Raw genomic sequence first — 24739 nt, forward strand, 5'->3', positions numbered from 1 at the left:
AAAATGATTAAAAGTCGTGACTTTTTAAAGGTAATTCTGGTTTATGGGGTGTGATCTGTTTATTTCATGCTCTAAACTTTAATGTAACGCTGCGTTTTGATTGGCCGGTCAGACGGTGGATGTTTGCGGTGACAGCAGAAAAAAAAGTTTCACAGTTAAGCAGGAAAAACTTTTTTCATCACTGCCTTTTCTCAGCTATTTACTTTTAACTCAGCTTGTCACTTATTTGTAACAATACTTATAATCATGGCATTCAAAAATGTGATTGAGTTCTTATCATGAATAAAATATTTTCTGACATTTTCAGCAAATAAATCACAAAACGTAGACTTTTTTTCAACATTAATCTACATTTTCTTCATCCATTTTTAACTATTTATGTAAAATTAATTCAACATTTACTCTCCAACATTTGCCCTCTATTACAATGTTTTATTTGCTATGAAACTTATTTTTCTCTAATATTATAAAGGAAACAATATATATATTAAATTTTATTTTTTTTCATTATCATCTATTTTTATTTTTGGCTTTTTTGCGCCTCCATATTTACTGCTGTTTGATACTAAGATTTTCACTCTGTGTTTTCTTTGTTAGCCGTTTACTTTCTTTAAAGTTTACTTTCACATTTTTTGTGACATGAATCTGCTCCAAATATCATGGTGGAGAATATTTTCACATAACTTAAACTTTTTGTTAAGTAATGTCAGATCATGGAACCAAATAACTTTGACATTAACTCTTCAATTTTTTATCATTTTCAGCATTTATTTCTGGTGCCTCATTTTGTCTTTAATCTTTAACTGTTTGTATTTACTTTATTCCGAAAAGTTAAAAATTAATTGAAAAATTAAAATAATCTCCCACAGTTTGCTGTGTACTGCTTTGTTATGAACCAACATTAAGTCAAATTATTTTTTACCCCCTTACTTCAATGAGATGGTGTCATTTTGATCTTGTTAATGGATAATTTTGACTTGGCAATGAGATTCAAACCTGATTTTTTAATAGAAAAAAAAATTAATAATGATTTTTTTTTTAACAAATTTGCTTTCATCTATAGTATTATTGAATTTCATGAGACTTAATAAACAACGTGTGATAAAGTAGAATATTTATATTACCCAACCTTTTTATTTCATACTTTCCGGTTTCATAACATGACTTTGCCTTTTTCTGCACTTTTGTCGTTTTCATGTGACTATTTTGTTATTCGTTTCATCTCAGGATTCAAACTTTTTGTATTTTTCATAGTTCCATTTTTTTTTTTAATTTCAAAAACATCATTTTCGTCACTTTCATTGCAAGTTTGCTTTTCCTACCTTATTTTACTACTTCATGACATACATTTTTGAATTAGAATTTTTTATCGTTGTCATATAAAATTAAGACTTTAATCACATTAATTTAACATTTTTTCATTTTTTAACATGATATTCTGCAATTTTGTCTTTTTGACTTTTGCTTTGGCCTTCCAGCTGCATAACTTTAAGTTTAAGCTTCTGTTTAAACTCTTTGCAATCTTTGCATCACATTGATTTTCGCCTTCTTTTACTTTATTTTAAATTTATAACGACTTGACATTCACTCTTAATATTATCACATTTTTTCTATGATTTCCTGATTGATTTAGACTTTTTTTCAGGATAATAAATTAGTTTTTGTGACAAAATTACAAGGGTAACAATACTTTGACTTTTATTTTAATTTTTTTATTTTTTGGGGGGGACCATCTTGTGATTTTGATGTTTTAACTGAGCATGCGTTCACTTTAATTGATCATTTCATCTCTTTAATATTACATGTTTAATTTTAAAATAATGTCGACAGATTTTCTGACAGATTTAACTTTGTTTCCCCATATTTTCATCTAAACACAGTAGAAACAGGAGCATCTAATAGTTTATTCTCATAGTCTCTTGTCAGAAAAGTGCGTCTTCTTGTGAGTTTGATTAATGTGAACTCCATGGACGGACCCAGCAGCTCACAGACGTCACCTCGTCCACTTCAAACAGCTGTTTTTTAAAGTTTGATGAAGGGATAAAGATCGTTGGTCTGTTTTTCTGACGGTGAATGATCTTTGTTCCTCTCGTCGTCTGCAGACGCTCTGGTCTCTGCGTTCTCTATTTAATGAGATTATCTCCTCCTGGACTCGCTGCTCCTCTGCTTTTAGGAGCTGGTCCTGAATCAGAGACCTGTTGCCTGGTAACCGGACCACCTCGCCTGCAGTTCATCCCGCTCCCCGCCCATAAATCACAGATTAGGAAGGCTGACAAATCTCATTACCACCTGAGGGATCTTCATCACACGCTGCCAGGTACGACTCAGCTGGTAAACAGGCGCATCACACAGCAGCATGTGTGTGTGTGTGTGTGTGTGTGTGTGTGTGTGTGTGTGTGTGTTTCAGTGTGTCTGTGCATCAGTGTGTGTTTTAAACAGTAGAGGGTAATCTACGGCAGCCAGGAGGGGACACAGCATGTTGAGCGCTGCGCTCTCTGTTGTCAGCTCCTCCACAGACATCAGAGTCTCAGAGAGGAAACCATCTTTATCCTTTCACCTCCTCCCTCCTTTCCTTCCTTCCTTCTTTCCTTCTTCTTCTTCTTCTTTTCTTTCCATTTTTCCATCACTTACGTTTTTCTTTTCCTTTTTCCTTCCCATGTCCATTTTTTCCCTTTCCTTTCTTTTTACTTTCTTCCTTTTTCTTCCATCCTCCCTTGTGTTCTTCCTTCTTTCCTTTCTTTCTTTTTTTTGTTATCTTTTCCTTTCCTTACTCAGTTCCTTAGTTCCTTCCCTTCTTTCTTCCTTATCTTGTTTTTTCCCTTTCCTTCCTCTGTTCCTTAGTTCCTTCTCTCCCTTTCTTCCTTCCTTACCTTGTTTTTTCCCTTTCCTTCCTCTGTTCCTTCATTCTTTCATTCTTTGTCTCCTTTTCCCTACTTCCTCCTTCTGTCCTTCCTTCCTTCTTTTCGTTCCCTTCCTTCCTTACATGCCTCTCTCCTTACTTTCCATTCCTTCTCATCCTTGCAATCCTTCCTTTCTATTCTTTTCCGTACTTCCTTTCCTTTATCTGGTCCTTTCCATCATTCCTTTTCTCATTTCTCTCTTCTTCCTTTCTTCCTTTCCTCTACATTTTCTTTTCTTTTCCTTTCCTTCCTAATTTCCTTAGTTCCTTCCCTTTTCTTACCTTCCTTTGTTTCTTCCTGACCTTCAATTTTTTCCATTTCCTTCCTCTGTTCCTTCATTCTTTCTTCCTTTTCCCTACTTCCTTCTTCTGTCCTTCCTTTGTTCTTTTCCTCCCCTTCCTTCCCCTCTTCCTTTCTTCCTTCCTCCTTCCTAACATGCCTTCTTTCCTTACTTTCCTTTCCTTTCCTTTTCATCCTTCCTTGCTATTCCTTTCTGTACTCCCTTTACTTTACTAATTTCCTTCCCTTCCTTTCCTTTTTCTGGTCCTTTCCTTCCTTCCATTTTTTTTCATTTCTTCCCCTTCTTTCCTTACCTACCTTTTCCCCTTCTTCTTCCTTACTTTCCTACACTTCCTTTCTTCCTTCCCTGCTTTCATTTCGAGCCCTTCCTTTCTTTCTTTTCCTTTCTTTTCTTCCCCTTCTCCCTCCTTCATTCCTTCCCTTTTTTCCTTCCTTCCTTCTATTTCAGGTCAAAATAATCTGAATGTTAAAATCAACCCTGATCAAATCCAGATCCTGATCCTGCCATAAAACCATCCTGACATGTTTTGCTCACGTCGCCCCCTGCTGGAGAACGTGTTCCTTGGTCACGAGGAAAAAGACGTTTCCTCAGAGGACGGGGGTTACGAGCGTTTTGTTTTGAGAAACGGTGTCTGCCGTCCGTCTGAACCCTGTCAGAGCGATTATCAGCGCGGCGCACAGGCCGTTCACCTCCTCACAGGTGATACGGAGACATCAGGTCAAACAGACGCCGTGATGGACGCCCGGAGCAGAGAAAGGAGAGACGGGCGGACGGCAGAGATAGAGGAGGCGCGGGGTGAAGGAGAAACAAGGACGGAGCAGCAGGAGGATCTGCTTTCGCTCGATTAGATTTCAGGGCTATTTTCAGGGTCTCCTCCAGCAGCTGCTGACAAAGAGACGAGGACGGATCGGGTCTCGTTGGATGAGGAGCAGAGACTGAGGAGAGGAGACAAAGGGAGGAGGACGCCTGTCGGCCACAGTGACAGAAACAAGACAAAGAGCGAGAGGAGACGAAGAAAGAGACATGACAGCTGAACGCAGGATGAAGGACGGTGATTGAAAGGCTGACAGATTCAGAGTCCTCGGACCGACCATAAAATGAAGCCTCGTAACTTCCCGCCCTCGTCCTCCGCAGGGTCGGACGATACGAGGAAAATAAAGTTGTTTATTAAACCTGCATCAAGCAATTCATTACAGAAAGTGAAGCGTGGTTTCTGTAACCCGAGGTCACACGGAGCGGAGAGGGACGAGGTAAACAGACGACGGACGGACAGATGGGAAACGGAGAGGAGGAGGTGAAGGTTCACAGAGGAACGGAGAGAAATGAGGAGGAGGAGGAATAAGACGAAGAAGCAAACCTGGGGTCAGCTCCTCTGATCTCCGATTGAAAACTGCTTTTAACGTCCTGAAGTAAAGACTCTGACACTTTCACCAGAGCCAGGGACGAAATCTGAGCTTTCATTTGCTCTTTCTTTCTCCAATCAGAGAGAAACTGAACAAAAAGAAACAAGAAATCTGAAAAGAAGCTTTGCAGAGCAGAGATCACTGGAAATGTAAGAGATACAGCAAAAAAAAAAAACACCAATGGCTGTAAGTGATATCTCAATCAGCTCTTCTGGTCCTCGATCCTGATCTGACACTCGATTAATGGGTAGCTCCTTGGTTTGGGGTCCAAGATTTGGAGTTTCATAAAAGTGCGTGAATGGATCATGAGAAATTGCAACAACGATTTACGATTCAGCCGCAGCCACTAAAAATTACGCCTGTTTCATTCTATCAGAGAGAAGAGAGATCTGTGTTTTTTCTCTGCTGAAAACGATTTCTGTGATTAATTTTGTAGTGATGGTGGACACTGGAGCCTAACTGTCAGACAGAAAAAGGACAGAAGAGCAGAAGAAAGAGAAACAGGAGAGATAGAGCACAAGCTAAGGGCTAAAACAGGAGCTAAAGGCTAACACACAAAATAAAGACCAAAAAACAGGCCAAATGATGAAACGCAAGCTGAGAGCAAAAATAAAAGCTAAAGGCTAAAATACTAGCTTAAGGCTAAAACACTGGAAAAAAGGGTTAAACATGGGACAAAGGCTAAAACACAGGCTAAAGGCTAAAAAAAGGGCTAGGGGTTAAAAACACACAAAAGGCTAATACATGAGCCAAAGGATAACACATAAGCTGAAGGCAAAAATACAAGTTAAGGGCTAAAAGTTTAACCAGAAGCCAAAAGGGTAAAACACATGCTAAAGGCTAAAACACTTTCTAAAGGCTAAATCATGAGCTAAAGGCTAAAACACAGACCTACGGCTTACATCCAAGCTAATGGGTCAAATAAACAGACTAAAGGCAACAACACAAGCTTAGGGCTAAAACACAGGCTAAAACCTGAGCTTAAGGCAAAAAATTAAACCTATGGCTTTAACGTGAGCTAAGGGCTAAAACACAGACCTATGGCTTAAACGTGAGCTAAGGGCTAAAACACAGGCTAAAACCTGAGCCTTAGGCTAAAACTTAGACCTATGGCTCAAACAGCTAAGGGCTAAAACTTAGACCCATGGCTAAAACATGAGCTAAGGGCTTAAACACAGACCAATGGCTTAAACATGAGCTAAAAGCTAAAACACAGGCTAAAACCTGAGCTTAAGGCTATACCTTAGACCTATAGCTAAAACATGTGCTAAAACACAGGCTAAAACCTGAGCTTAAGGCTATACCTTAGACCTATAGCTAAAACATGAGCTAAAACACAGGCTAAAACCTGAGCTTAAGGCTAAAACTTAGACCTATGCCTTAAACCTGAGCTAAGGGCTAAAACTTTGACCCATGGCTAAAACATGAGCTAAGGCTAAAACACAGACCAATGGCTTTAACATGAGCTAAAGGCTAAAACAAAGGCTAAAACCTGAGCTTAAGAATAAAACTTAGACCTATGGCTAAAACATGAGCTAAGGGCTAAAACACAGACCAATGGCTTTAACGTGAGCTAACGGCTAAAACACTGACATATGGCTAAACTATGACAGTGGACGGTTCACTTCAGAGAGTTTAAAAACTCAAACACTTAAGTCAGAGTAACTGACGTTCTTAGAACGTTCTTTATTTATTTAAACTTCCACAGAATCAGAACGCATCATCAAGAGAACGGAACACTAAGAACGGAATTCATGGACTGATGTGTTTGTAACAGAATCCACTAACAGAGAGACCAGATTCAAGGTTCTAAAGAGAGTTACGGAACTCTTCAACTCCCAAAATGATGATGTCACAGACTCACACTCCTGATGTTATCTGACACGTGGCCAAACATCAGCACAAACACTGGAATACATTAGTTAATAACATTTTTATTTTTGTAGGTAGAGCATGTTGGACAGTATAGAGTCATGTTTACATAACTTTACCTTCAACAGTAACGATTTGTAACTCTATAAAGACGAGAAAATCACCACGCTGACTACTGACGGATAAAAAAGACTGACTCAGACATCAATCATCGTATCTAAAGCGTCTCTCTGATTACGCCACGAGAAAAAAGTCCTCCATCCCTCAGTCACCACCTCCTCCTCCAAACCGCTCACCCCTGCTGACCTGTGAGACCCCTGACCTTTCAAAATAAAACACCAGCTCAGCCAAGCAAACAGCCAGAGTCAAACAGAGCCATCCATCAGAGCCATCCATCAGAGCCGATCAGGCGGCGACAGCTCCTCATTGGCTGAACAGACGAGTGTGACGTCAGGGAGGAGGACAAACGGGTCGGACCTGTACGCGGACGGCTGAGGATGGAGTGTGTGTGAGTCTGTGTGTTAGTGTGTGAGCCTCAGTCATCCGTCAGTGTGTGAGTTTGTGTGTTTTGGAGGAAGCTGGTGGAGTTTCGTTTCATTCATCGACCTGATCTGTCGACTCTGACGCCCTGAAACCTCCCTGAAACAACCTCCACCCGCTCACACTTCACACTTCACACTCCTGGCTCAGTGCAGGAACAGATCGAAGAACTTTAAAGGTCCGTTTGGGCTCATCAGATAAACACCAGGCTCTCTGAAAGGTCGGCGCTCATTGATTTCTGACCTGGGAAACTTCTGGATTGAACACATTCTTTGGAGACTTGAAACTTCTGCAGACGACAACCAGACAATTAAAGCTTTAATGAACACACCACACACCACAGCTACCTCACCTCCTCCTTTGTTTCCTTTCCTCTTTCCTCTTCTCATTTGGCTCAACACAGACTCCAGGCGGAGGTGAAATAAACATGAAGGTACAATCGAAGCCTCTTTCTGCAAACTCCTGTAGACTTGTTATTAAACTGCAGAGGTGGAAACTGCATCAATAAAAACTTTCCAAACTGCAGAGATTTAATGTTCTCATAAGCCATGAGCCGAGCATTTCACAGTCTTCATCATATTTTTGTTTTATGTCTGCCTCAATAAACCAAACCCTGAGTACAGCAGCATAATCACATCAAAATGTACAAAAGAGGATGAAGAATTGTGTCAGAAATGAGAATCTAAATGATCGAACCTGCTCAATTTGGCCAGTCAGCACTAGAATAAATGATAAATTACTTCTCGAACTGAAGTTTTGGTCAAATTTTGTGTCTAAAACCTGGTTGATGCTGTCTGTCTGTGTCATTTGCAGTACTCCTCCAGAACTCCAGGGGGCAGTGTGGTCTGTATCATCTCAGATTGCCTGTTTCTGATCCAGCTACTTGCATTTTTTTGTTGTGCCAAAGTTGCTGGATGTCAAAATTCATCGTACAAGGAAGGATACAGAGAAGATATAAATACAAAGCCAGTGTATGACGGATGTACGACCAAAGAACGACCAATCAACTGATGTACATCACTGTCAATGAACAACTGATGTATGGTACGGCCCATGTACAAAAGATGTATGACGGATGTACAACCCATTGATGGCCCGATCGATGTACAACCGATTGTTGGCTTGGTCCATGTACAAACGATGGTTGGTCTGGTTGATCTACAACAGATTGTTGGTCTGGTCCATGTACAAACGATGGTTGGTCTGGTCGAACTACAACTGATTGTTGGTCTGGTTGATGTACAGCCAACAGTTGGTGCAACTGATGTACAGGCAAATTTTCAACTGACATGCGAGTTGGTAATTGTTGGTATAGACGACATATGAATGATGTATGACTTATGTACAGCCAGTTTGGCCAAAGCTGTAAATACAGAAAGCATGATCCAGGTCAATGGACCAATCACAGAGCTTGCTATCTGTATCGTTAAAAGGTGTAGTTACATTTTGGATGAGGTGCACATCAAGCCAGGTGTGAAGGCTCCACAGACTTGTGGTACTAGTGCAGTCTGCCTCCACTTGATGGGCTGTAGCTCTGATTAGTGGCAACCTCCATACCGCTTTAAAGCTCTACAACCTGGATGTAAACAAGCAGAGCTGTCATCCTGTATCGTGATGTCGTTTGTCAGTGTTTTGAGCAGTACTGCCAAAACTCCATTCTCACTTTACTGAACCACTTTACCCGACTTTTTCAGCCTACGACTTCCAAAGTAGCCGTGCCAGAGTCTGGCAACCCCCTGCTGTGTTAACACTAACGATCCAAAACCAAATAAGTTCACCTGATGTGTAAAAACGAGTCAACTTATGGTCACATATTTCTGTGTTTCCTGAATGAATCTGGTTCCTTTGATGCTGTTGTTATTCTGGTTCGGGCACCTCAGTGTTTGAATTTTACAAATTGTTTCAAATTTTTGTACATTTTTTTTTGCAAATTTTTGTACTCTCAAATTTTATGATTTTTTTTTTTAATTTTTTTGACATTTTCAAAAAATGTAAGTTTTGCAAATTTTGGAAAATTCATTTTTTAAAAATATTTTTGCAAAAAAATATTTATTATAAACCAAGACATCACAATTTCAAAAATAAAAAAAACCTTTTTGTTTAGAAAATTATTCACCAGATTTTAATTCTGTATCAATATATATAGACTTCATTGTCTTTATTGTGAATGTAAAGTAGATTTTGTGGCTCCTGAATGACTTTAATCCAGGTGAGCTGAGGAAAAATGGCTCCTATGAAAATAAAGGTTGCAGACCCCAGATTCAGAAGGTGCACGTTGTTTGTTGTCAAAATGAAAATACTTGTGACATGCAACAACAAACCCAGTCTGAGCTTTTATGATTTATTTAACGTCACGTGAGAGTTTGAACGTGTCTGTAAAACAGGTTTTAACAGTGTTTGATGAAATGACTTCACACAAATTCAGCACAAGCTGTTTTTGTGATTTTTTTTTGGGAGGTGGAGCAAAATGTTGCAGAGAGCTGCGTAACTCCCTGATGGTCCAGGACAATCTGATGTTAGAGCCAGATCTGACAGATGAACAAACAGAAGGAGAGGAGGAGAGACCAACTCGGAGCCCCCGGTCCTCTGGTTTCCAGTAAAAACCGGGAACTGTTTGAATTAAAATAAGAGCGTAATGAAAGCCAGATGAGACCGCCATCGGATCCCTGCCATGCAAAATACACACACTGTAATAACGAATAAAAACACACACACACACACACACACACATCTCACACAGCGAGGGAAAGCTGAGCGCTGTGATTTAAATTCAGTCTGTTCAGGTTCACATTTCTACATTTGGATCAAACAGCTGAGACTCATTTCTGCAAAAACTTCTCACCCCCCCAAAAAAACGCAAGAACATTCAGATTTAGTACGGAGGAAGTCAGGGGTCAAAGGTCACAGCAGCCTGAGAGCAGATTTGTGACACTGTGAAAAGATGGAGGAGGAGGAGACAGAACATGTTATCACTCCTGTGATTCATTGCTTTTATTGTGAAAGAGCGCGACAGGAAGAGGATTTGGCAGTTAAAGTCAGAGGAGCTGAAGTGACGGTGATTAAAGGCCAAACAGAGCGGATCAGCTGTGAGATCCTGGCTGCGTATGAAGAATCAAACCGTGATGGATGAAGCTTTAATGCTGCTCTTCTTTCTTCTCTGACAGCCGGGGTCAAAGGTCGGAGCTGTAAAGATAAAGTTTATGGTACAAATGACGCATCCGCCCGTACTGTAACAGGATACAGAGCTCTGCGTGAGCGGCGTTTGGCAGACGGAGGTGAATGATTGTGCAGCGGCTTCAAAGCTCTGCAGAGAGTCAGTTTAACTCGCTCTGAAAGGACAGAAAGAAAACGAACTTCAGGTTCCTGATGACGAGCTGCAGACCGCGCGCACGTCTCAGCTCCGTTTCAGACGCCGCGCTCACACGCTGAACCAAACTTCCTGAAATGTGCAGCGTGAGCTCCAAGGACAGCACATCGTAAATCATTTTCAACACGCTGGATGACTTTTCAAACCTCCTGATGGAGTTTACCTTTTCAAACCTGAACGTGGCGTCAGTTCCCGCTCTGCAACGTGTGAACGAAAGGTCGTCTCAGTCAGAGAGAAAGAAAGAGAACAGGGAGGGTGTAAATGAGAGAAAGGTGAGGATTACAGATGTCAGAGTGACAGATGGCTTTGGTTAACACCACATTCAGAGAGAAAACGTCCAGAGAGCCAGAGGACACCACGCCTCAGGTAACCTCCTGTAACGCCTTCAGCCAGCTCTGCTCGCCACGTGAACCGTCTGACTCAGCTCTGCTTCCTGTCTGATTCCTCTTCTCACGGCTAAATGATCCTCAGTTTTTCTGTGCTGTGAGAGGAAATTTACCTCAACAGATCTGCTTACTGGGCCCACCTGCTGTCAGGAGGCCAGTTAGTCAGAAATCAAAAGCGCTGTCAGTCAGAAGGCTCCCATTGGTCAGAATCTCTGTTGGTCCAAAAGCCCCTTAGTCCAAAAATCAGAAGACAGGTTAGTCAGAAACCAGAGGGCCCCTCAGTCAGGTAACCCATTGGTTAGAAATCAGACGGCACCTTAGTCCAAATATCAGAATAACCCTTAGTAAGAAAACCAGAGGCATGTTAGTCAGAATACCCTTTAGTCCCAAAATTAGATGGCCCATTGCTCCAAGCATCAGAAAGCCCTTTAGTCAGAAAATTAGAAGGCCTGTTAATCAGAAAAACATGAGTCCTGTTGGGCAAAAATCAGAAGGTGTGTTGGTCAGAAAAAAACAGGGCAAGTTTGTCAGAAGGCCTGTTAGTCAGAATACCCTTTAGTCCCAAAATTAAATGGCCCATTGTTCTAAACTTCAGAAAGTCTTTAACTTAGAAAATCAGAGGGCCTGTTAATCAGAATACCTGAAAATCAGAAGGCCTGTTAGTCAGAAAATCAGGAGACATGTTAGTCAGAAAATCAGGAGACATGTTAGTCAGAAAATCAGGAGACATGTTAGTCAGAAAATCAGGAGTCATGTTAGTCAGAAAATCAGGAGACATGTTAGTCAGAAAATCAGGAGTCATGTTAGTCAGAAAAATAGAGGGCCTGTTAGTCAGAATGCCTTTTAGTCCCAAAATTAGATGGCCCATTGCTCCAAACATCAGAAAGCCTGTCAGTCAGAAAATCAGAAGGCCTGTTAATCAGAAGATAAGAAGGCCTGTTAGTCAGAAAAACATGAGTCCTGTTGGGCAAAAATAAGAGGGCCTGAAGTCAGTAGGCCTGTTAGTCAGAAAAAGCAAAGTTAGTGAGAAGGCCTGTTAGGCAAAAAGCTGACGGGCTGTCAGTCAGAAGGCTTCTTTATCAAAAAATCCAAAGACCTATTGGTCAGAAACCAGAAGGCACCTTAGTCCAAATATCAGAATACCCCTTAGTAAGAAAACCGGTGGCATGTTAGTCAGAACAACCCTTTAGTCCCAAAATTAGATGGCCCATTGCTCCAAACATCGGAAAGATTGTCAGTCAGAAAATTAGAAGGCCTGTTAATCAGAAGGCCTCTAATTCAGAAGATAAGAAGGCCTGTTAGTCAGCAGGCCTGTTAGTCAGAAAAACATGAGTCCTGTTGGGCAAAAATCAGAAGGCTTGAAGACAGGAGGCCCCTTAGTCAGAAAAATCAAAAGGCCTGTTAGGCAAATATCAGGAGTCATGTTAGTCAGAAAAACAGAAGGCAAGTTTGACAGAAGGCCTGTTAGTCAGAATACCCTTTAGTCCCAAAATTAAATGGCCCATTGTTCTAAACTTCAGAAAGTCTTTAACTTAGAAAGTCAGAGGGCCTGTTGATCAGAATACCTGAAAATCAGAAGGCCTGTTAGTCAGAAAATCAGGAGACATGTTAGTCAGAAAAACAGAAGGCCTGTTAGTCAGAAAATCAGGAGTCATGTTAGTCAGAAAATCAGAGGGCCTGTTAGTCAGAATGCCTTTTAGTCCCAAAATTAGATGGCCCATTGCTCCAAACATCAGAAAGCTCGTCAGTCAGAAAATTAGAAGGCCTGTTAATCAGAAGGCCTCTAATTCAGAAGATAAGAAGTCCCGTTAGTCAGCAGGCCTGTTAGTCAGACAAAAATGAGTCCTGTTGGGCAAAAATCAGAAGGCTTGAAGACAGGAGGCCCCTTAGTCAGAAAAAACAGAAGGCCTGTTAGGCAAATATCAGGAGTCATGTTAGTCAGAAAAACAGAAGGCAAGTTTGTCAGAGGGCTTGTTAGTCAGAATACCTGAAAGTCAGAGGGTCTGTTAGTCAGAAAAAAATAGAGAGCCTGTTTGTCAGAAGGCCTTTTAATCAGAAAATCAGAAGGCCTGTTAATCAGAAGGACAGTAAGTCAGAAGATAAGAAGGCCTGTTAGTCACAAAATCATGAGTCCTGTTGGGCAAACACCAGAAGGCTTAAAGTCAGAAAATCAGGAGTCATGTTAGTCAGAAAAACAGAAGGCCTGTTAGTCAGAATACCCGTTAGTCCCAAAATTAGATGGCCCATTGTTCTAAACTTCAGAAAGTCTGTAAGTTAGAAAATCAGGTCTGTTAGTCAGAATACCTGAAAGTCAGAGGGTCTGTTAGTCAGAAAAAATAGAGAGCCTGTTTGTCAGAAGGCCTTTTAGTCTGAAAATCAGAAGACCCATTAGTCAGAAGGCCAGTTAGGCAAAAATCAGAAGGCTTGAAAATCAGAACGCTGTGCTGTGTGGACTGTGAGCTGTTCTCACTGGCTGTGTGTTCAGTCCAGCACGTATCAGGACCTTCAGTCCGCTGCAGCTGTGTTACCAAGGTCTGTTTCTGTTACAGGGTTCTGATCCACATTCTCAGGAGAGGACGTCAGAGTTATGGAGCTGCTCGTACTGTAAGTGAAGCAGCAGAGACCTCAAATCCTCCTCCACCCAGCTGTGGCTCTCAGACCGTCTCTGAGTCCAGCTGCAGAGAAACCAGGCTGTTTCCTGCTGAGCTGATACCAGAGCAGAACATACTGTACATTCCTCATCTGCTGCACTGAAATCTGTGTTGGACCAACACGCCGCGGAGCAGATATGAAGGTCGAGATAAGCTCTCTGCAGACGAAACGATGCAGTGAGACCAGCAGAGGCAGGAGTGACGTTCACGCTCTGGATTAATCTCTGAGAGGAACATCAGATGTTCAGAAAGTCTGTTCATAAGTTTATCAAACACAGACACACGTGTTTGATGCTAAATAAACGTTATCTTGGATTGGATCCAGCAAATGCTGCTCTTCAATAACTTTAAAAGCCTTTCACTTCCCTCTCCTCCTCCTCCTCCTCGGCGGCTGAAGACAAAGAGCAGCACAAACAACTCTCACGCCCCCGTTCATTAACTCAAATCAATCAGACTCTCGCTGATTAAATCCACGCTAGCTCCTGTTTTTCATCACCGAGCCTCAAAACTCATGACTCCACTGTTCATAAAGTTATCAACACACCACAGACTGACAAACTACTTTACTCTGAAGGAAACCATCTGGGAAAATAAACAGAAAAATATGGGTTTGGGTTTGATGTGTTGAAGCAGGAAAAATGGAGGATTTGTGCCTTCATATATGCACAAATTAAGCGTTAGTTTGTGAGTAAACAAACGCCAGAATGTTCCGTGTTTTCCAGCTCAATTCATACCAACAAATCGCTCCATTCATGAGATCCCAAAGACTCAAGTCTACTAAGAGGGGAGGAGTTTCTGTCAGATTTTACTGCAGTCTTTTTCTGTCAAATAAAGTCGATCTCGACTGTTCTGCGAGGGAGGTTAGTTATGCTAATTGTTGCAGGGCTAACTTATTAGCACGAGTGATAGCTGGACTCAAAGCGAACCAAAGTTTTCACAACTTAGCAGATAATCTGACTCACTCACTGTCCTCAGAGCAGCTTCTCTTCATCCCTGTTACTAAAAAAACACGTGGAGTCACAGAGTTCAAGGAAGGCGCACAGAGACACAATCAATCTGTACGACATTTTACTGATGGGGGATCCTTCACCGCGTTGTTTAGGCCAAAAGGCCAAAAGAAAAAAAGATTGGATGGGTCTCAAAATTTTCAATCAAGGGGCAACATCTGGTTTATCGAGGACCCCCTTGAGTACAGCTGTGGGAAGACCAGAAACCACGTTCAACCACCCATACAAAAGGGTCCCAAAAGGGTCCCAAAAGGGTCCCAAAAGAGGGACGGCTCGTCTCGGTTTTTGGGGATCTGTCCTGGGATAAGTCAGTGGAAACACCTCAAAATGAGCGTTGTACCGAGACGGACGGAACTGGTCTGTTTGGTGGAAACGCGGCTTAAACCCATCCTTGTGCCTGTAGGGAAGTGGAAGAGTAGGCAATTATCCATGCTGGATGTGAACACAACATTGCAAGGTTATAAATTGAAGAGTAAATATGTTAAATTGAAAAATGTTTACATTTTATTATTAAAAAAAATATTTTTTTTTTCGCACTTAAACACAAAAAAGTACAGAAAATTGGTACCATTGAGTACCGACACTGATTGCCAGGTACTGGGCATCGGTATCACATCATTTCAACTATTAAAGGTACCCATCCCCTATCCAGACATCAATCGAAGCAGATTGATCAGGACAGGAAGTCACGTACAGAAACTTCAGCAGAACACACAGTGACTTTCAAAATAAAACAAACTGTTTCCACAGGAAGCTCATTTAACTTAGGAAGCGCAAGAATTCCACGGTCTCTCATCTACAGCTGTCTGATGGTCCCGTTACCTTTTGGACTGAACGGACACAGATCTGGTGAGTGTCTGGAGGATTGGCTATTGCTAGCTTTCCGGTTTTTCAAGTCTTGCTAACAAAAGCTTGTTTCCACCAAGAGGATCGGCATGGTACTCTATGGTGTTCCTACTGACCAACCCCGGGGACAGACCCCCAAATAACCAAGATGAACCGGTCCACTTTAAGGACCCTTCTGTAGGGGAACTAAACCGATCCCAGAAGGTGGAGCTAGAAACATGGCAGTCTGTTGATTGGTGGAAAGCATGGTCACTTCCTGTGTCACATTTTTCTTCTTCGTTGGATTTATTAGCGGGGTAAACTGTGTCGTGCTGCTATGCCATCACGCTATTATTTGACTGACACGGCTATCGGAATCCTGCTTACATTCTGCCACCACAAGGGGGCATGATTGGCTGTGGAAACACAAACAGGATCAGGTTTTACTGATCCAACCCGTACCAAACTGTACTGATCCGTACCGGACCACTCGGTGGAAACAGGGCTAAAGAGAGTAGAGCGTTGAATGTGTCGCCAACTTGCCCCAAATGCGCAACCTGACAAGAGCTCCTGTCTACTGGTGTCTTCACATTGACTTTACACGTAGTTCAATTATTTTTCATCATAAAGTCGAGACTACAGGAACCAATCCCTGATGGTTGGGACACTGAATGGCAGCTCTTGTGGGTCAGTACGTCTCAAAGGAAGCATGCAGGCGCAGCTAACAGACTGATTTCAGCTTTTGTTGGCTAACAGATTCAAAATTACGTCTTAAAACGAGACGTGCCTGTTCCTCAGTCTCCCATCGTCCTCCCCCTCAGGAGCTGCTGAACAAACAGTCTGTATCAGGGCTCTTCACCTCCTCTCCCCTCAACAACCTTTCTTAATGAGATCGACCTCAATCTCAGACATAATTTCATCTGAGGACGGCGGGAATCTCAGACAGAAGTGAAGCTCCTCAAAGAGGCTTTTCAGGCTTCATGTTAGAGCACCAGCGCTAATGACTCTCTGAGTGGTAATGGGACGGAAATCACACCTCTGTAGTGACAAACACGCGCTCACGAGGAGGAGCGAGGGGCGAGGGTACGGAGGCTGAAAATCCAGCAGGGAGCGTTCACAGTGCTGCTGATTTCTAAAGCTGCTTTCTGCTGCTTCACACATTTCACCAGCAGCAGAACAAAGGGAGGTTTTAACAGGTAACAGATGAAGCAAACACCTGTGGTCAAATTAACATAATGTCGCTCTGGATGTGTGAAAAGCTGATTCCTGCTCTGCATGAAAATGTTCAGATAACGACTGACAGCCTGCTGCAGAAACCAACTCTGGATTTATGTCACGTTCAAGTTGAAACCGACAAATTCAACCACAGTTGTTGTCAACATTACGCCCCCGGTGTGACGATGAACGCTCCCAAAGGAAGTCTGGGAGTCTTCAGTAAACAAACCCATCACCTTTAACCCTGTTTCCAATCTATAAATATGTTATTGTTAAACAAATTAATCTTTTTTACCACATAAACACACCAAGGTACTGAACATTGGTGCTGTTGAGTACCGATGCTAATTACCAGGTACCAGGCATCTCCACCATATTGTTTCTAATATGAAAAGTACCCATGCCCATCCCCTATACCAGGGGTCTTCTACCTTTACTTTCAAAAAAGCTGTTTTACCTCAGCTCACCTGAATTGAAGACAATCAGATGCAACAAAATCTACTTTTTCATAAAGGCTTAGTGTATAAAATTCTAAAAATAATATAAATCAAGTAAATAATGATCTTCACAAGAAGTTTTTTATTATTAAATTGTACATGTGATGTCTTACTTTTTATTTTTAATAAATTTGCAAATATTTTTAAAAAGTGAAACATTTGTACTATCATAAATGTCAAAAATTTGTACAATTTGTGACATTTCAATAAGTTGCATAATTTTATCCAAAATTTTGTAATTTGAAAAATTTGCAAAACTTTTCAAAGTAATGAATTTTTAAAAATGTGGAAACATTGGCATCATTTTTTTAATATTTAAAAAAAATGCCAGGATTCAAATATTTGCAAAAAAAAACTTAAAAAATTGTATCTCCAAAAATTCTCAAAATAAAAAAAATGTAAACAGTTAAAAAAATTTGCAAAAAAAAAAAAAAGGAATTCAAAAAATTTGCAAAAATTTGCAGGCATTAATAAAATTAAAATCTCAAAAATTCGCAAAAATTCAAAAATGATTGGGTTTCTATTCTAAATTGGAAAAAAGAAAAACTTTAAAAATTTTTTAATTAAAAATGTTTACAAAAATCTCCAAAAGATTTGAAAGCTTTTTTGCAAAAAAAAAATGTATATATTTTTTTTAAACAAAATGTGAACACATTATCTTGTTTAGTGTCAATGTCTTTAATCATCAGTTCCCCCTGCAAGAAAAATAAAAACTCCTCCAAAATACTTGTTTTTTTTAAAGCTACACGGAGCCACTGCAAAGGAGTCAAAAAGCCGCGTGAGGCTCCAGAGCCACAGGTTGAAGACCCCTGCCCTATGCTAACCTAAGCTTAGACCATAGACTGTACACAGACTGTACGACATGGCTCTGCCTTTGACTGTTGTACAGTTTTGAAGCTAAAGTCTTTGAAGTAGAGAATCTAAACTGAGTAAGGTGACAATTTATTTTTTTTTGTTTCTTTCTAAAGTCTAATTTCTTCTTGGCTCTCCCTCCTGACGTATTTTACTATTCCCCCCAAAAATACGCAAGAACGTCAGCTGTCAATCATCGTTGAGCATGAGGTCAAACCTCGTTTTTAACAGCTAGAAACTGTCACTTTCTTCCAGCCGGGGCCAAAGAGCCGGGTAGATTATTTCACACAGTGCAGTGACGTATGGAGGAAAAAACAGTAGCTGTATTGTACTGTTGTTAAATTTCTTTTTTTCCTGTCATTCTTATGACTTCACACCAGAAATCACTCAGAAGTCCTCTTGTCTAAGTTTTTGTAGTTCCTCACAGTCACCTGTAGGAACTTCTTATCTAACAGTCTGACATGAGAAAGAGTCCGTACGTGGGGTTTTATTTTGAAAGGAGCAGATGGTCCGTGCTGTGCTGTTCATGTGCTTGGCCTCTGTCCAGCTCGTTCGCCTGTGTCTCCTTATAAACTCGTGGCGGTGAACAGCAGGGATTACTTTTTAAGTCAAAGCAGAGGCGTGCTGCGGCGCTCCTTGTGGAAACGTGAGATATAACTAGAACAGGCACAGATCGAGTCAGGAACGTCACGTACGCGCTGCTTTTAGAGATCAGGGAGTGATTCGTAGATTCTTACGAAAACACTGAAATCCTCAGACTCTGCTGGGTTTGAGATCTCTGTAAGAAGACAGACAATCACAGAGCGACTCACCGTGAAAGGTACGATTCCACATCCTGGTGGTGACGACTTTCCCAGGGGGCCGTTCGCCCGTCATGGCCATGGTCTCGTTCAGAGCGTGAGTGTAGAGCATCAAACCGTCGTAAAATCCTCCAGCGATGATGTTCATCTGTGGGAGGAAACACACAAACTCTTTACTCTCTGGTTCCTCCGTCTGAATCACTCCATCCCTAAACTCTTCAACCATCAGTGATTTTAGTCTGACTGTTCAGTGACCTCGGAGAGTTCATCCGTCGGTCGTACAGTCCAGACACAAAGACCACTCTCCCGTGATGACCGTCCTCATCCTGAGTGGAGTTTAATTTTCAGGGCGCGCCGTCCGTTTGTCGTCAGACTCTGAATCAGTCTCTGATTGCGCTTTAATTCTTTCAAAGCGGGAACGTTAACAGCTGCTGCTGGTGTCACTCAGAGAGACGGGAACAACAATCAGTCCGCTACAGACACCAACACAACCATTCAGGGCCCTATGCCTAAACCTAACCATTCAGGGCCCCATGCCTAAACCTAACCATTCAGGGCCCCATGCCTAAACCTAACCATTCAGGGCCCCATGCCTAAACCTAACCATTCAGGGCCCCATGCCTAAACCTAACCTGTGGGGCCCCATGCCTAAACCTAACCATTCAGGGCCCCATGCCTAAACCTAACCATTCAGGGCCCCATGCCTAAACCTAACCATTCAGGGCCCCATGCCTAAACCTAACCATTCAGGGCCCCATGCCTAAACCTAACCATTCAGGGCCCCATGCCTAAACCTAACCATTCAGGGCCCCATGCCTAAACCTAACCATTCAGGGCCTCATGCCTAAACCTTACCATTCAGAGCCCCATGCCTAAACCTAACCTGTGGGGCCTAACCCTTACAATGACCTTATTAAACACTTATTCAGCAGTTATATAGTCTTATAAACAAATAATAATGTGAATAAGCATCTCATAAGTACTTACAAAGGTCTTATTAATGCTTATTACAGGAGCTTAATATAAAGGGATACCTCAATTTCTAAAGAGACAGGAGCCAGAGCAGAGTTTGAAGGAGGAAATCAGGCTTTAACTAAACACTAGAGAGAAGAACTCATATATAAATCAAAGATCAGATAGAATCACTTGAAAAAAAAAAAATGTTTGTCTTTAAATTCCTGCCCAAACAGCATCTGATCCAATTATTCCACGAAAATCCACCAAACACCAGCTGACTCATCAACACCATGAGAAGTCCAGACCTGCCCCTGTGACCCCTCAGAGGTCTGAATCTGAATAAGTGTCTGATGAAACCAGCTGAACTTGGTGTTTAAAATCAACCCCTGACGGCCCCAGCTGCCGAGTAGCTGCCGAGGAGCAGCAGGACTCTCTGATAATGACTGAAAGGAAATAAGTTTGAAATTTCCGATGTTAAGACGGGCGACGTCGTGACCTCAGTGTGACCACAGTTAATGAGCAGGCCTCAGCGTGCGGGATGATGAGAGCTGGAGACCACAGACAAAGAATCCAAGAGAAAAACATGATAAAACATGTGAAACACAGCGGGGAGAATTAAAGAAGAACAAAAATCATCTGATGATTGTTTTAAAAGCCTGCTGAGGTCAAAGGTCGTCTACAGTCTGGACAAACCGAGAGTTCGTGTAATTGTTCGTGTTGCGTTCGCTGCCATCTGTCGATGCCTGATGGGCCTTTTCCTCTGATGTCTCCTGTTTCCCCACAGGGACCATCACAGGATCACCTCATCCCGTCACTGCACGCGTGTGTGTGTGTGTGTGTGTGTGTGTTAACTACATTAGTGTCCCTCTGCTGCTGATTAGCTGCAGGACAACCTGCACAGTTAAGCCGCTCACATATGGGGGCTGATCAGGGACAAACTGGATCCTGTGAGAAGATTTCAGCGTGGAGGAAAAACAGGAAGTGATATTTAGCTTCTGTTTTCTGAACAAGGAGATGTGTAAACAATGTACAGAAATATTAGCAAACAGAAAAATGGAACAAGATCTTCCTGTGACTTGCTGAAAGTGATGAGGTCGTAGTGTACGTAGTTGTCTGTTTTAACTAATAACTTCTCAGTGTGACTGAAAGCTCATTTACTCTGTTAAAGTAATTTTTCAGAGCACCTACCGTTACATAAACTAAAAAAAAAAAGGAAGATAATTTTACTCTGGTTATTGGTTGCAGGTCTATGAGGAGGATTTCTAGGCTCATGGGAGAGCTTTCCAGGGTCATGAGAGATTTCTCACGCTCTTAGGAGATTCCTCATTAATTTGAGAAAGCTCCTTTGCCAACAGTACCTTTTCCACTGCCAATGAGAAGATTTATTTTATTTCCAGAAAAACATTTTCCATGTTCATAAGAAAATATTCCAGGGCCAGTGTCTCAAGCTCATGAGAAAGTTCTCATAAATTTGAGGAAGCTTCTTTTGCTAACAATACTCTTTACAGTTCCAACATTTTTCATGCCCAAGATAAGTTTTTCCATGATAATGAGGAAATAAGTCTTTGTGCATGAGAAAGTTTCCCAGAGCCATGAGACAGTTTTTCATGAATTTGAGAAAGCTTCTTTTGCCAACAGTACCATATTAAGTGCCAATAAGAACATTTATTTTATTCCCCAGAGAAAGTTTTCCATGCTCATGAGAAAGTTTTGCATGTTCATGAAAAAGTTTTTAATGTGCATGAGAAATTTCCCAGACATTAAAAAAGTCCTTTTTTTCCGCTAACAATGTTTTTTTCCAGTTCCAACAACAATTTTTTTCATACCCAGGAAAAAGTTTTCTATGATGGTGAGGAAAAAATCTGAGTGCATGAGAAAGTTTACCAGGGTCATTAGAAAGTTAGTCATGCTCATGTGAGATTTCTCATAAATTTGGAAATGCCTCTTTTGTCTACAATACTTTTTTCAGTTTCAACAACATTTTTCATGCCCAAGATAAGGTTTTCCGTGATAATGAGGAAGACCTCTATGTGCATGAGAAAGTTTCCCAGGGTCATGAGAAATTTTCTCATGCTCATGAGGAATTTCTCATAAATTTGAGGAAGCATCTTTTGCCAACAATAACTTTTCCAGTGCCAATGGGAACATTTATGACATTCCTAAGAGAAAGTTTTTCATGTTCATGAGAAAGTTTCCTACGTGCATGAGAAATTTCCTGTACATTTGAGAAGTTTATTTTGCCATTAATAACTTTTCCCATTCCAACAACAAAATACTTCATGCCCAAGAGAAAGTTTTCCATAATGATGAGGAAGTACTCCATGTGCATGAGAAAGTTTCCCAGGGTCATGAGAAAGTTTTTCATAAATTTGAGAAAGCTGCTTTTTCCAACAATACCTTTTCGAGGTCCAATGAGAACACTGATTTTAGTTTCAAGAGAAAGTTTTTCCATATTCATGAGAAAGTTTCTCATACTCATGCAAAATTTCTCATAAATTTGAGAAATTTTTAGGTTTCTTGTGGTCAACAATACCTTTTCCAGCGCCAATGAGAACATTTTTTTTTCCTAGAGAAAGTTTCCCACAGTCCTGAGAAAGTTTCTCATGCTTATGAAAATTTCTGGTACATCTGAGAAAGTTTCTTTTAGCTATAACTTTTCCAGTGCCAGTTAGAAAATGTGTCATACTCATGAGAAAGTTCTGCTCTGGTTTTTAAAGACTTCGAGGTTGTTTCAGGGCAGCAAATACGTCAGTTTTGGTCACGTTCATCTATGAAAAATTCTCAGTTTGCTAAAGCTCATTTAACTCATTTAACACTTATACTTTCTGCTAAATACTCAGGAAACTTTCCTGTGAGCACACAGTTATATTTCTGCCCATGTAGTTTTAATGACACTACAGTATCTGGCAGACTGCAGCAAGAAAGAAAAATCCATCCCTGGTGTCAGAAAATAACATCTTCATCTGTTTTCTGTCCCTTTCGTCATCTGGTCTCACACCGTCACTCCAACACGCTCACACCTCAGACGTGGCGGCGTACGAATAGAGACAGTAACATTTCTAAACCTGTCGTACTTCCAGCCCTGAACCCAAAGACCTGCGATCCTTTCTTCAACAACCAGGCTCCCTGACGTTTGTGTCCCTGCTCTCTTTGTCCTCCTGGTCTGATGAACATTCCTCCTCTCTGTTCACGTCCACGCCTCAGATTGATTCGCATTCTGTTGATTTCCCTCTCAGTCTCTCTGAAGTCGCGCCGTCTCTGTTGTACAAGCTGTGAAACTGCTTCAATCAGATTTTCTGATTTCTTTTGAAAACGCAGCCTGAAGAGAAAACATCAAACTTCTTTATTCAGTTTTTGTCCTTGGAGAAAAATATCTTTTCATTTCAGTAAACTGCTCCCAAACAAAAACACAGGAGAATTTGATGTAATGAGTAGTTTTTCATTAAACTCAGGAAAATAAAAAGAGGCTGTAAACGCTGGTTTCCTATTCACATGTCGTGTGTATAACAGGTGATAAAATGAGCAGCTGTGACTCAAATCCACACGTCTGTGTCACAACCTATGCCTATATGAGTGTGTAGGAGTGTGTGTAGGAGTGTGTGTAGGAGTGTGTGTAGGAGTGTGTGTAGGAGTGTGTGAATAATTAGCGTCTAACCCGGACTGAGACGGCGATCTGATCTGACGCCTCTGACAGCACTAATTAGGTATTTGCATCCAAACGTCTTTCTTCATCTTTACAGCGCTCGTACCGTCCGTCCTGTTCGTTATATTTGATAATCTCATTTCCTCTCCGTGTGTTTGATCATTTCGTCTCTGTGCTTCAGCAGCGAGGCCTGGAGATGATATGACGCTTTAATCAAATTTATTTTCAGGAAAATGTTTTTTTTTTTTGTCTGATTGTGGAAGTCTGAAAAACACACCGTCCATCCCTGCTTCACTTTGACCCGTTTTTCTCATAGAATATAGTCGTTTCACCTTATTTTGTCCCTCTGGTGACCCGTACACTGCAAAAAACTAAAATCTTATCAAGTGTTTTTGTCTTATTTTAAGTTAAAATTGTCTAATTAAACTCAATATGAGCCACATTTAACTGACCAGTCCAGGAAAACAACTTGTTTCAAGTTACTAAAAAAAAAAAAAAAATTTAAAGGGGGGGGGGGGGGGGGGGGGGGGGGGGGGGGGGTTTGAAAAATAAAAAAATCAGCCAACGGAACAAGAAAAAAATTCTAGAAAATCAGCTTGAAACTAGAAAAACGTCTTAATATAAGTGACTTTTCTCTTGTTCATTGGCTGATTTTTTTAGGCCTGCCTTGGTGTTTGAGGCCCGCCACTTAGGGCCACTCTACAAACAGTAGAGTGGGGCACCAGTTGTGCTAATGTATTAGTTAAAATTTCATGTCAATAAATACGAATTTTCAAATATTTTTTTGAAATGTATCCTGTCTTTTTTTTAATTATCTAAATCGTGTTGAATTTTTTCATGTTGTACTGATGACATGTCTGTATTCTTGATGTATTAGTAAGAAATAAGCAATCTGGGAAAATATATTCAATAAAACACTGAGGCTGCTTAAAAAAAATTCATACCTTTTTAAAATCTCATTCTGTTGATTTTTTTAGTTGGGTTGACTTTTCCAAAGTAATCATTAGTAACATTCCTGTATCCGGAGATGGTTCAGATATGAAGAATTGTGAGTCATGACTGTGTTTCTGCATCCTTTGATTTTCCATGGGGCACAGGGCGGAGTACCAAATGCAGCCATAGACTGTTTACTCTGATTTCCTGTGACTTTCTCTCACCCAGTTAATGATGAACACTTATTCCAGGCTGAAAATCACCCAACCAACTGCCGTTTTTAGTGGGTGGACACCAACGCGTGTTGAATTTAGGCAGAGTGGTGCTGCGTTCAAGGCAAACTGGAAAAACGGGACACATTGCGTCCCATACTGATTTAAAACGGGACAGAACCTTTAAGTATGAAATACGGGACGGTTTTATGTATTTCAGAGGACGGGTGGCAACCCTACCGCCACTACTTGTGTGGTGACTCCATTTCAGCACGTCTCATAAAGATCTGTTTGTTTGTTTTTTTTTCTTAAGAAGTATTGGTTTAAAAGTTTGCATACATTTAACATCCAGGTTTGTTTCTTTATTTAAAGGATTTA

At 41.0% G+C, this 24739-nt stretch overlaps 1 protein-coding gene across 2 annotated transcripts in view; it reads right to left on the reverse strand.

Moving 5' to 3' along the window:
* LOC141800757 (atrial natriuretic peptide receptor 1-like) overlaps positions 1-24739 on the reverse strand; it is a 110459-nt gene that overhangs the window by 29102 nt on the left and 56618 nt on the right. For both annotated transcript variants that reach the window (XM_074683526.1, XM_074683527.1), the window contains exon 5: positions 18629-18764. In XM_074683526.1, coding sequence (XP_074539627.1) covers positions 18629-18764 — 136 coding nt within the window. The remainder of the gene's footprint in view (positions 1-18628; positions 18765-24739) is intronic.

This window comes from Halichoeres trimaculatus, unplaced genomic scaffold, assembly GCF_033239565.1.
Source record: "Halichoeres trimaculatus isolate MK-OKI-2021-1 unplaced genomic scaffold, fHalTri1.1 fHalTri1_scaffold_12, whole genome shotgun sequence".
In the NCBI taxonomy this organism is placed as follows: Eukaryota; Metazoa; Chordata; class Actinopteri; order Labriformes; family Labridae; genus Halichoeres; species Halichoeres trimaculatus.